We start from the raw sequence: 14,000 nt of genomic DNA on the forward strand, positions 1-14,000 counted from the left end.
CCAAGTAGCCGCCCTGCAGACTCTTCCAGAGAGGCCTGCGTAGGCCAAGCTGCTGAAGTAGCAGCACTACCGTTTGAATGAGTGGTAATAATACGTCTGGGCACAGGTAAGGATTGGGCCTCATAAGCTATAGAGATACAAGCCCTGATCCAACATCCCAATGTGGGGGAAGTAACCCTGCAGCCAAGGGCGGCAGGCTGAAAAGAAACAAAAAGGGACTCTGTCCTCCTCAGAGAAGAGGTCCTTTTAATATAGATGAGGAGAGCCCTCCACACGTCCAATCTATGCCAAACCCGTTCCAAACAGTGGGAAGGCTCAGGGCAAAAATTGGGCAGGATCAACTCCTGAGCCCTATGAAACTAAGTGTTTATCTTGGGACGGAACATAAGATCAAGGTGTAAAACCACTTGGTCAGAGTGAAATACACAGAGATCCGCCCTGATGGACAGAGCTTCCAGCTCAGATATATGCTGAGCAGAAGTGATAGCCACTAAAAATGCTACCTTATAGCAAAGGAATTTTAAACTAACCTCTTGTAGAGGTTCAAAGAGACTCCGGGTAAGGGCAGTTAAGACCTTATTCAAGTCCCACATGGGAAAGCGATGGACCACGGGAGGTCTGAGATTGGTGGCCCCTCTGAGGATCTGTCTAATTACTGGTTGCCTCGACAGGGAATCCCTGGTTCCACAGGCCAAAATGGAAGAAAGGGCTGCCACCTGTCTCCGAAGAGTATTAGGAGCCAACCTGTTCTGTTTCCCTCCCCCAATACTCCCAACAAAGAGTCAGTCGAAGGCCTCTTCCTAATTTATTTACATTTGGCTAAATTCCTTCTGGCACAGAGATGTCTCCCCACACGCCTGCCAAAATCCCTGGAGATAACCAGAAAATTATAGATAAAGCACGATTCACTCACAAACAGATTCTTCTCTCCATAATACAGTTTGCCCGCGCAATTTCACTGCTTTGTCCAAGACAAAAAGCCAGGAAGTTCCGCCTCCTGCTTTTATAGCCTCTGTGCATGTCACTCTATGACTCATCATTCCTTGACTTTGTCCCAACGCCTTCTCTGCTGCCGCGCCGGTCACGTCTGCGCAGTCTTGCATCAAGCCAAAATTGTTCTTGGGGCGTTGCCAAATCAGAAGAAGGCCCGGGGGAATCAGGCCTTGCTGGCTCCTCCTCCTCCCCTTGGGTGGGTGCCAGGGAGGGAGAGGGCCCAGGAGAAGCAGGCCTTGCCAGGTCTTCTTCCTCACTTTCTGAATCATCCGAGTCCAGGAGTCCGAGTCCAGGAACCTGGGTCACAACACAACCTATCATCTAAACCCTTTTGAAGAAATTCTAAAAGCTGAACCACAGAAACAGAAGTGGGAACCAGATCCCCTTTTTTGCACCAGTGTCGTGTCCCATTCCTCCGCTGACGGCCGGGTCAGGGAAATCCGAATCAGGCTTGCCTCTGCAGCTCTGCCCAAAGTCCTCAGAGCAGGCAGGAGACCAGAAAGTGACTTCAGCAAGATAAGTTCGACTTTGCCTGACTCAGAGATTGCCAGAAAGCAGATCCTTTATATAGGCCATGGGGTGTGGCTCCATGACTCAGCACTCATTAAGGCCTGCCCCTCCCTTCCTTCTGTTGCCTCCGCCTATCCAGTCTTCTGATGCGAGGGTCACTCCAATCAGCAGCTGTTGGAAATAAACCTTTCTCAGGCTCACATGCTGTGGAGGAGGGGGAGGGGTCTAGCTGCTCCGTTTGCCTGGGCATGGAGCCAGGGCTGGGGCCGGGGGGTGCTCCCTCCTCTGCAGCCTGCTTGGGCATGGAGCCAGGGCTGGGACCGGGAGGTGCCCCCTCCTCTTCAGCTTGTCTGGGCATGGAGCCAGGACTGGGGCCGGGAGGCATACATTCCTCCGTGTTCGGGAGCAGCCCCGGCTGCTGTGAGAGCGGGCAAGACACAACAACCAGGTACAGAACACCCTCCATGTAGCATTATAGATAAGATTGGTGGAATCCCTGCGGGAAGCCTGGATAGTAGCAGTGACCCTGGAGGAAAAGTTGTCACTCCTCAGCAGGACTCGCTCAAGCGCCAAGCGGTTAGTTGAAACTACTGAGAGTTTGGGTGTACCAATGCCCTCTAACTAAGGAATATCCTGTCCTGAGGTAACTTCCAGGGTCAGTCCACTGAGAGGGCCACTAGATCTGTAAACCGAGGTCTCCTGGGCCAATGAGGGGCCAGAAGCAAAAGTTCTGCCCCTCCTCCAAAAGCTTCTGGATGACTCTGGGAATCAGAGGAAGAGGAGGAAAGGCATATAGGAGCCCTGATGGCCACGGGTTCCACAACGCATCCACTGCTTCCACCTCCAGAGCTGGAAACTGAGAGAAGAACCTTGGAACTTGATGGTTGTCCTATGTGGTGAATAGGTCCATCAGAGGTAGCCCAAACTGGTACATCAGATCTTTGAACAGAGACAGATCCAAGCACCACTCTGCCTGGTTGACTGAGGTCTGACTAAGCCAGTCTGCCTGGACGTTCACCACTCCCGAAATGTGGTCCGCTCAGATGGAAGATAGATGAGACTCCACCCATAGGATCAGCTGCTCTGCCTCCTGCATCAGAGCCAAAGATCTGATCCCTCCTTGACTTTATGTGGGCCTTGGCAGCCACATTGTCTATCAGCACTAAGATGTCCTTCTCAAAACTAGGGACTCAAAACTCTTGAAAGCCAGGTGGACGGCTCATAGCTCCAACCAGTTGATGTTGTGCGAAAGATCCTCCAGAGACCACTGACCTTGAGCCATGTGGGATCCGAGGTGAGCTTCCCAGCCGAAAAGGCTGGCATAAGTCATCAGGATGAGATGATGAGGCTCCCAGAACTTGCAACCCTGGGCAATGGCGTCAGAAGACCACCATGTGAGGGAAGACTGGACCACTGGTGGAACCTCTACTCGCAGTGATGGCGTGCTGTGCCGAGCTCATTGGAACGGAAGGAGAAACCACTGCAGAGCCCTGCTGTGGAGACGAGTCCAAGGTATGATGCTGAAACACGACACCATCTTTCCCAGAAGCTGAGAGAGAAGCAGCAGGGAAGAAGTCCGATCGAACTTTTAACAAGGTAATAAAACAGTAAAATAATCTAGTAGGAGAAATACACTTAATTAAAGTGGAGGCGAAGTATTTGGCTCATCGAGCTTGTTTTGGCGATAGTTTTCTGGGAGGTTTTAGGGCTTCTAAGTTTTTATGATCAGTCCATACCTCGAATGGGTGTTTGGCCCCCTCCAAGCCTTCACGCCGGGATGAAATGCTCCCGGTTCGGACTGGATCGCATGATCCAGTAGCGATGGGGGTGGCTAGTTTGGAGAACCAGTAGCAAAAATCCCTGCCCCCCCCACCTCGCTGTTCCTCTTCTCTGTCCCTGAAGCTCTCGGTGGTGATATAGCTGCAAACGGCCTTAAATGACTGCCACAGCGCTTCAAAGGGCCGCACTACAGCTGATCAGTGCTGTAGGTGGTGTTGTGTCTCGTCCGATCTCACCTCAGCCGGGGTCTTCTTATCTGCTTCCGAACACGGAGGAATGTTCTAGTATGCCTCCCGGCCCCAGCCCTGGCTCCATGCCCAGACAGGCTGAAGAGGAAGAAATACCTCCAGCCCCCAGCTCTGGCTCCATGCCCAGGCAAACGGAGCAACTAGACCCCTCCCCCTCCCCATGTGAGCCTGAGGGAGGTCAATTACCAACAGCTGCCGACTGGAGTGACCCTCGCGTCAGAAGACTTGATAGGCGGAGGCAACAGAAGGAAGGGAGGGGCAGGCCTGGATAAGTGCTGAGTCATGGAGCCACACCCCATGGCCTATATAAAGGATCTGCTTTCTGGCATTCTCTGAGTCAGGCAAAGTCTAAACATATCTTGCTGAAGTCACTTTCTGGTCTCCTGCCTGCCCTGAGGACTTTGCTAGGACTTTGGCAGAGCTGCAGAGGCACACCTGATTCGGATTTCCCTGACCGGCCGTCAGCAGAGGAGTGGGACACGACAGGTGGCTAGTACACCAGTGCCTCTATTTTTAAAGAAGGTAGACCGGTGCTTCCCAATAAAAGGCAATTGGTAGACTGGTGCCTCTATTTTTAAAGAAGGTAGACTGGTGCCTCCCAAAACAGGGAAATTGGTAGACCGGTACCTCTATTTTTAAAGAAGGTAGAATGGTGCCTCCCAATAAAAGGCAATTGGTAGACCCAGTGGTGGGATTCAGCCAGTTCGCACCACTTCAGGAGAACCGGTTGTTAACTTTCTGAGCAGTTTGGCAAACTGGTTGTTGGAGGAAATCATTAGAGCAGAAGACCGGTTGTTAAATTGCTTGAATCCCACCACTGGGTAGACCAGTGTCTCTAATTTTAAAGAAGGTAGACCGGTGCGCTCCCAAGTTTTGTACACTTTATTATTTTTATTATTATTGGCCATGCCCATTCAGTCACCTGACCACCAAGCCAAGCCCACCAATTAAGCCACACCCACAGAACCGGTAGGGAAAATTTTTAGATTTCACCCCTGCTACACGCAGCTTCACAATGGCCACCGAGCCTCCCACGGCTCCAGAAAGGCAACCACAACACAATTTTGGCTGAAAAATGGCCGCTGCGAAGCACAAGGCTCTTCTTCGCCACTCCATCCGATGCACAGGTCAGCACTATGGAGCCAGGCTCATGGGTGCTGCCTGAAGGTGCTTTCAACGGTGCTGATCCCACACACTCAGTAGGCAAGCACTACGAAGCAAGTTTGTGGGCACTCCCTTTGCATTGCAGGGGGACTGAAGCCTCGAATCCCCCATGGGTCAGCTGTTCGAGGCAAAGCTTGTGAGAGCTGCCTAGAGATCCTCAGCCAAGAGACCTCATGCCGTTCCCATGGCCCTCAGCGAGCTCAGGCTGAATCGCCCTTCACTGGAAGAAGGTCAAATTAAAAGAAAAAGAAATCTCCAACCTTTTTTCCCTAGGAAAAAACAATCACGAATGGACAGCTCAAAGAAAAATTTCTGTCCAGCTCGACTGAGTCTAAAAAGCTGGCAAGCAACAGGAAGAGGCATGGCTTAACAATTTTGCAGACTCAGTCCAAGTAGTTAGCAGATGGAGTTAACGCATTCTTGACCACTGTTACTTCTTGGATGGAGAATTGCTCCTAAGTTCTAAGTTCGATCTCTGCTTGATAGGTTTCCATTCAATACTTCTTGTCCTGCCCTCAAATGCTTTGGAAAATAGGTTGATCCCCCTCTTCTTTGTGGCAAATATTGGAATGTCACCCCTACTCCTTTTCTTTTGTAAATAATTTTTATTTCCATTTTCCAACATCATATTTATGTACAAACTATTATCCATCATTAATCATTAATTTTTATTTATTACTGATTCAGGCCTGCCCGATTGCCACTTCCCTTCTTCACAACCTCCCTCTCTACCCTCTACTACTTTCACATCCTTCATCTCCTTCACTTTACTACTTCCTCTCCTCCTTCTCCACTCCTCCCTTCTTACCCTATCTAACCTCCTTATTCCCCTCCTCCTTCTCTACTCTTTCCTACCTACTTTCTTCCCTCCTTCTACTCCTCCTTCTTACCCTATCTAACCTTCTTATTCCCTCCTCCTTCTCTACTCTTTCCTACCTACTTTCTTCCCTCCTTCTACTCCTCTCCTTTTCTTTCTGAAATGGCAGTCGAGCATCCCCAATATCATTTAAATTTTAATTTCATATCTTCAAAATTACTGTACATTAATAATCAATCCATGTATCATTTTCCCCTTCCCCTCCCCTTCCCCCAGACTTCCCAGAGCAAATACCGGGTATTATGACCAACAATCACAAGCTAAAGTATACAAAATATACATAACCTCCCACCTTTAAAAATTTAAAACTTTAGATCCCCTCACAATAAAAATAAAGAGATAGGAAAGAATAATAAAAAGAAAAAAAGAAAAGAAGCAATACCAACTTCACATATTACTTCTTCTTACAGTCCATTTCTCAAATTACAGTCCATCTTCTCGAACTTAAATTTTCATCACTTATATATTTCTTCAGTTGCCATAACATTTAATGTCCATTCTTCTTAGAGTCCATTTTAAAAATTAGTCCATCTTCTAAAATTCAATTTTTTTTCAGCCACTTGTATATTCCTTCAAATTTCATAAGTCCATTTCTTAAATTACAATCCAGCTTCTCAAATTCAAATTTTCATCACTTATATATTTCTTCAATTGTCATAACATTTAATACCCAATCTTCCAATACTACTCCATCAATCAAATATCATTTCGAATAAAATCTCTCAAATATATTTCCAGCTTAACTTCATAACTTTTACTATCTATAAACGTGTCAATTAAAACAAATAATCATTTAAACTACATCCACAATATAACAGTAAACAGTTAAAATCATTACATCCACATTATCTAAATTCATAAATTTCACTTTCCATCCTTCACAATTAAATAATATCATTCCATAGATTTATACCATACAAATAGCAAATAATAAAAATCCTATAATTTATATCCTAAACAAATCAATTCCAAAAATTAACCATAATCATCATATTCACATCTTAAACATTCCTCCCCTCTCCCATTCTATTTTCCATCATTTCCAAACCAGTTAACTTAGCATCTAACAACAAAGGATTCTCACTCTTTAAAACATTAATATAAAAATGTCTCGCTTTCATAACTGAATTAAGAAAATACTTTCTGCCTCTAAAATTCACTGACAAACCCATTGGAACTTCCCATCTAAAATATATCTGATGTTTCTTAAACTCATCCACTAAAAAAGCAAATTCTCTTCTCTTTCTTAACATTTTAGGAGGAATTTCCTTCATCATTTTTATATCTTGTCCCAATATTTGAAATTTATTTTTATAAAAGGCTTGCAAAATTTCATACCTAACCTTTTTAGTTGTAAAATAAATAACCACATCCCTCGGTACTCTATTTTGTCTTGCCCACCAAGAATTAACACGATAAATTCTTTCAATATTAATCTCAAAATCTTCTGGCTCCACACCTTTATCTGAGCAAAGGCTTGCGTAAAATCTCTTTAAATTTTCCTTCCTATTTTGCTTCAACCCCTCACCCTTATAGCATATTCCATTATTCTATATTGTAATATTACTCTTTCTTCATCTGCCCTATCTACCTTTGCCTGTATATCTTCCATCTTATTATCTAAGTTCCAATTGTTTTGATTTTTTGAATTTCTATTTTCCTTTGCAACTCTAAATTAGCTTTATTAATTTCTGCAAGATCATCTTCCATCTGAATACAAGAGCTTAATATTTGCGCAATTGCATCCTTTACCATTTTCATTTCCCTCTTCTGCTCTTCCACCACTTCCTTAAAATCCAACATCTCTTTCTCTATTTCATCAAATTTTTGATCTATTTCTAAAAAATGACTCTCCAAAAACTCCTGTAAAGAATTTCTTAATTCCTTTTTGATTTCTTCTTTTAATTTTTTAATCTGAACTGAAGAAATTTCAAAGTTTTTAATGACTTTTGGCACTATTTGCTTAAAAGCCATTTTTTAAAAATATAACTTAATAACGGACCAAAAAAAAAAATTAAAAAAGAAAAATTAAAAAAACTTTTCTTCTAAATCGCTATAATCTCAAAATATAAATCATAAAATTCTCGTTTCTTCCGTTTAGTCAGTATCTTCCTATATATCTTCTAATTTGACACTAGCTGTTAGTAAGCATTTCTTTAACTTTCGTTTCCAGTACACACATTCCACAAAACCGCCATTTGCTTTCTTCTCTCCTATCTTCGCAACAAATATATCCTCAGGGGCTTGTAGTCTTCTTACAAACAAATGCTAGAACTCCAGTTTCTGCTCCGTCCACGTTACAATCCATCATAAATCAATTCCTGCCGTGGAAATTGGACGCTAAGTTTCGTCTGCCATAAAGGCAGATACCTCCCCCAGCCAGGAGCTTATCAGGCTATGGAAGGAGAACTCCCCGCAAGCCTCAGAAGCTTCTGTGGCTATATTTGGGTGTCTCAACTTCAGCCTGAATGCTCATCTCTCCCTCTTTGCCCGAGGGAAGAGAATTCCAAGCTGTCGGACCAGATTTACGATGTCCTGACAGCTCTACAGACTAGGGAGTTAGCAGCCTAATCAAAGCTGCTTCTCAATGAAGCGGAGCCATACCGGAAGTCCCTACTCCTTTTCTTCATTAGACTAGACATATCTAGTTTCTGCAACTGTTTATCATATGTTTTAGCTCCAGCTCCTAAACATAATTGTTTCAACCTCATTTTTGTACCATGGTGACCAAAACTGGATGCAGTATTCTAACGTGAAATGGTACTAATGCTTTGAGTGATTTTTATACTATCCTTCTGTTGATGCCTAAGACTGCATTGTTTTTCTGGCAGTTGCAATAGATTGCTGGCACAAACCTAAGTGCCTAAGGATGTCCACTAGGATTCATAGATCCTTCTCAAGTTACTGCTGTTGAGCCAGGCACCACCTATTCTATATCTGTGCATATTTTTTTCTTGGCAAAGTGTAAAACCTTACTTTTCTCATCACTAAAATACATTTTATTAGATAGGGCTCAGTATTCAAGTCTGTCAAAAGATATTTAGCCTATCTTCTAAAGTGCTGGCTATTCCCACCAGTTTGGTGTCATCTGCAAATCTTATTTGGAGGGACAGCTAACCATTCTGTACTTTTTTGTTATGTGGAGATTTTCACTTGCGGACCTTCTTGCCCTGCGAGATTCCCCTCTCTCGCAGGTTTGGCCCTCTACATTATTGAGGGTCCATCTTGAGGACGGGTTTTGGAACCCCAAGAGTTGGCATGCTAAATCTAGGAGGCTTAGGGGATTTTTAACAAATTGTTTTAATCGTTTTTTAAGGGGGGTTTTAATGGGGATTTTAAAGGGGGGAGGGAAATTGACGGGTTGGGGTTGGGGGGGAGGATGGGTGGGGTGGGAATCCTGTCGGGGAGGGTGCCAAGTCCAGTTGATGTTCGCGGCAGCGATTTAATGGGTCCTAAGGTGGCAGGGGTGGGTTTAGTTCCAGTTTATCAGGGTCGGGTCATCGACACGGTAAGTGGGAGAGGCAGATATGACGGAAGGGGGGGCCACATCAGGTTCAGGGGGTACACCCTCGCTATTTAAGAGCGATTGCGTGCTCCGGCCCCCCAGGAGGATTTTCCCGTTCCCCGAGTGGCCAGGGTACTCAGGACCTGGGCCTTCGGCTGATGTTATATAACACGAGGTCCGTGGTTAACAAAGCCCCCCTGATATCAGATCTGATTTTAAGGGATTTAGTTGCTGAAACTTTGTCATGGTCAGATCATTCCCTCCTTCGTCTAGACTTTCTGACTGCCACCCACCACTGCAGGGAGACGGAACCAATTCGTTGGTTCCGTCCCAGGCGCCTGATGGACCCGGAGAGGTTCCTGACGGAGCTTGGGCTGCTTCCTGAGAATCTGGCCCACGGCACGACTGAAGAACTAGTCGCGGCCTGGGAACAGGCCGTGGCTGGAGCTTTGGACCGTGTCATGCCTTTGCGGCCTCTGACCCGGCGCCGATCTCAACCAGCTCTTTGGTTTTCCGAGGAGCTGAGAGAGATGAAATGCCGGAGAAAACGCCTAGAGAGTGTCTGGAGATCCAGCCACTCCGAGGCTGACCGGACACTAGTTAGGTCCTATAGTAGGACCTACCTAGTGGCATTGAGGGAGGCGAAGCGTTCCTACGTTTCCTCCCTCATTGCGTCGGCAGATAACCACCCGGCCGCCCTGTTTCAGGTGACCCGGTCTCTCCTTCAACAGGAGGGGTGGGGGGACCCATTACTAGGGCGTGCCGAGGAGTTTAACGGTTATCTATACGACAAAATCGTTCAGCTTCGGGACGGATTGGATCAAAATTGGGTAGATCCAGGCGAGGGTACCGAGGCCCGTCTTGTTGAGGCTGTTTGGGATAGCTTTGATCCTGTGACTCCCGAGGACATGGACAAGTTGCTGGGAAGGTTGAATGCCACCACATGTTTACTGGACCCGTGTCCCTCCTGGTTGGTGCTGGCCACACAGGAGGTGACACGAGGCTGGCTCCAGGGGATTACAAATGCTTCTTTGTGGGAGGGGGTCTTTCCCGCTGCCTTGAAAGAGGCGGTGGTGAGACCTCTCCTCAAGAAGCCTTCCCTGGACTGAGCTGTTTTAGGTAATTACCGTCCAGTCTCCAATCTTCGCTTTACGGCGAAGGTTGTAGAGAGTGCGGTGGCATGTCAGCTACCCCAGTACCTGGATGAAACTGTCTATCTAGACCCGTTCCAGTCCGGCTTCCGACCTGGTTACAGTACTGAGACTGCTTTGGTCGCGTTGGTGGATGATCTCTGGAGGGCCAGGGATAAGGGTTACTCCTCTGCCCTGGTCCTATTAGACCTCTCAGCGGCTTTTGATCCCATCGACCATGGTATCCTGCTGCGCCAGCTGGGGGGGTTGGGAGTGGGAGGCACTGTTTATCGGTGGTTCTCCTCCTACGTCTCTGACCAGACGCAGACGGTGTTGACAGGGGGGCAGAGATTGACCCCGAAGTGCCTCCTGTGTGGGGTGCCGCAGGGATCGATTCTCTCGCCTCTCCTGTTCAACATCTATATGAAGCCGTTGGGTGAGATCATCAGTGGTTTTGGGGTGAGGTACCAGCTGTACGCTGATGACACTCAGCTGTACTTTTCCACCCCAGGCCACCCCAACGAAGCTATCGAAGTGCTGTCCTGGTGTTTGGAAGCCGTACGGGTTTGGATGGGGAGGAACAGGCTCAAGCTTAATCCCTCCAAGAAGGAGTGGCTGTGGATGCCGGCACCCCAGTACAGTCAGCTGCAGATGCGGCTGTCCGTCGGGGGCGAGTCTTTGGCCCCGACGGAGAAGGTGCGCAATTTGGGCGTGCTCCTGGATGGACGATTGTCTTTTGAAGACCATTTGACGACCGTCTCCAGGAGAGCTTTTTATCAGGTTCGCCTGATCCGCCAGTTGCGTCCCTTCCTGGACCTGGATGCCCTATGCACGGTCACTCATGCTCTCGTTACATCTCGCCTGGACTACTGCAATGCTCTCTACATGGGGCTCCCCTTGAAGAGCACTCGGAGACTCCAGTTAGTCCAGAATGCGGCTGCGCGGGTTATTGAGGGAGCAGTACGTAGCTCCCATGTAACACCTATCCTGCGCAGACTGCACTGGCTATCTGTGGTCTTCCGGGTGCGCTTCAAGGTTTTGGTGATGACCTTTAAAGCGCTCCATGGCTTAGGACCGGGATATTTACGGAACCGTCTTCTGCCAGCTTCAATCTCCCAGCGACCAGTGCGTTCTCACAGAGAGGGACTCCTTAGGGTGCCGTCAGCCAAACAATGTCGACTGGCGGCCCCCAGAGGGAGGGCCTTCTCTGTGGGGGCTCCTACCCTGTGGAACGAGCTTCCCCCTGGACTTCGACAATTGTCTGACCTTAGGACCTTTCGCCGCGAACTTAAAACCTATTTGTTTCGTCTCGCTGGACTGGCTTGATTTTTTAAAAAAATTTTAATCTGATTAATTGGGGTTTTAAATTTTTAATAATTTATAGGGGGTAATTGTGTTTTAGTATTGGCCAATTGAATGAGTTTATTAAGGGTTGTTTTAATATTGTCTGTTTTTCTGTATTTTAACTGGCTGTTCACCGCCCTGAGTCCTCCGGGAGAAGGGCGGTCTATAAATATAATAATAATAATAATAATAATAATAATAATAATAATAATAATAATAATAATAATAATAATAATAATAATAATAATAATAATTATTATTATTATTATTATGTGTGTGTGTGTGTTATTATTATTAGCTCTCCTTCTGGGCCTAACACAGAACCATGGGATACCCAATGCATGCATCCATCCATGTAAATGCAGTTCCATTAAGAACTACACATTGAGTGTGGTTTGTCAGCCAGTTATGAATCTATCTATTGGTGATGCTGTCTATCCCACATTGTTCTATTTTACCAAGAAGTAGGTTGTGGTCTACTTTGTCAAATGCCTTACAATAGTCCAAGAATAACATATCCACAGCATTTTGCTGTACCACTAATTTAGTCACTTTAGTCAAAGCATGCAATAATGTTTGTTTGGCATGATCTGTTTTTGACAAATCCATGTTGGCTTTTAGTAACAGCTTTACTTGTTTCTAGATGTTCATGGTCCATTGCTTGAGTATCTTATCTTCAGATTCTACATAACAATGTAATGAGATGAAATTGTCAAAAGTTTAAAAACAATCCAAAATAGCTTACCTTTGTTACAGATTTCTTTACAGGAATATACCCAGATATCATATTCACCTCCAATAGAACCATATTGCTTGCCTCTCGTTGGCCTGTGTAACTGTGGAGGAAAAGGAAGGAAGTTTAAAAAAGCAAGAAATTGTCATAATACATGAAAAGCGGGATCCCATTAGCTTCATTTTTTTTTTGAGGGATGGGTAAGATTTCTCACGGGGTTTGAATGGCCTCAGACATAAATAGAACATCTAAATTCTGTCATTTTCTGACTAGTCCTAATCTTTGGTAAGATTACTTTGGTTTATTAACAGATATTTAGCCTCACTTTGAGGACTATATTTTATTTTTATTTGTACGTATTGTACTGTGGATAGTTAATTACTTTGGAATTAATATCTTCATGAGCAGTCAACTAGATTTGTTTGCTGCAAATTATCTTGTAGGACAGCTTTACTGCTTTGAGATTTCATGTAAAGTTGCTATTTTTTCCATTTGATGTAGACTGCATAATATAATGTATTATGCTGGAATCCATTTTTGTGAAATATCTTGTTGTGAAAAAACTTGCCAAAGCCTATCAGTTGAATCCCATTTTTTGCTTGTAATATGTTTGACTCGCCTCAGTACCTCTTTCTTACCACCCTCCCCTGGCCACAGCTGTGAACACGTACAGTATAAAGGTACTTTGTATCGCTGCTGAGCATCTCTTCTTCTTCAACATTCCAGAACAAAAAAATACTCATATATTTCTGTGTCTATATAAATTTAGATATCCCCATTTTTTTTAATATGGGAGAAGTTGCTACTTGCAACAAGATAACCAAATTTATGGTCAAATAAGATTAACATGCAAAAAAAAGTGTTGTGGAAGATGTTATAAAAGTACACATCTCAGAAGTTTCAGTCAGCAGTCCAAAACTTTAAAAAATTAGAAACTTAGTTTAGCAGTGTATGGATGATCAGGTTTCCTAAGCTTGGCACACATGAATTATACTAAGAGAAGACAGGCTGGGATATTTCCTAAATGGTTGTCAGCTTTTTCCTCTTTTATGTCATAATCAGAACTACCATTATTGACACAAAGATGTACAGGAATATTTCCTTATAAAGAATGCCTGATTGGAGATAAAACACCTATCTTTTATATATAGGCAGGGAGGACTTATAGAAGTAATTTCCAAATGAGCTCCTGAGTAGAAAATGTGGAGAGCTCAGAGTTCTCTTCTATGCTCTCTTCCACTGTAGATTAGTAGGCTTCACCCTGACAAGATGATTTGCTAACTGTTTAGTGAGGACAGATCCTCACTATAGAGCCTCCATCTTGGAGCCTACCTGCTGCCACGATGGGTTGGAGATGGATCAAAATAGTGTTTTCCATCAGGGAAGCCAATACAATCTCCAATGAGAATATTCTAATTCACAAAGAGAAATAGCCTGAGGGCTACAGTATGTTACAAAGAAATCACTTTTTTACTGGGACCTCTAGAAAAGATTCATGGCAGACTGATTTTTGTATATGGTAATTACATCAAGATTATATGTTCAAAAATGGAAGAATGATCAAACTCTCATAGTGGAGGAATGGATTGTGAAAATGTGAGAGATGGCTAAGATTATTTGTTTCATTCGGGGAAAAAATCAACAAGGACTGTTTTTGAAAGACTGGAAATCTTATATGAACTTTTATATGTTGTAAAAAAAAGAATACGATTTATGG

At 44.7% G+C, this 14,000-nt stretch overlaps 1 protein-coding gene across 1 annotated transcript in view; it reads right to left on the reverse strand.

Annotated features, from left to right (window-relative positions):
- A2ML1 (alpha-2-macroglobulin like 1) overlaps positions 1–14,000 on the reverse strand; it is a 166,173-nt gene that overhangs the window by 22,215 nt on the left and 129,958 nt on the right. The window contains exon 32 of the mRNA XM_058168000.1: positions 12,296–12,386. Coding sequence (XP_058023983.1) covers positions 12,296–12,386 — 91 coding nt within the window. The remainder of the gene's footprint in view (positions 1–12,295; positions 12,387–14,000) is intronic.

The sequence above is a fragment of the Ahaetulla prasina genome, chromosome 2 (genome assembly GCF_028640845.1).
Source record: "Ahaetulla prasina isolate Xishuangbanna chromosome 2, ASM2864084v1, whole genome shotgun sequence".
Lineage (NCBI taxonomy): Eukaryota > Metazoa > Chordata > Lepidosauria > Squamata > Colubridae > Ahaetulla > Ahaetulla prasina.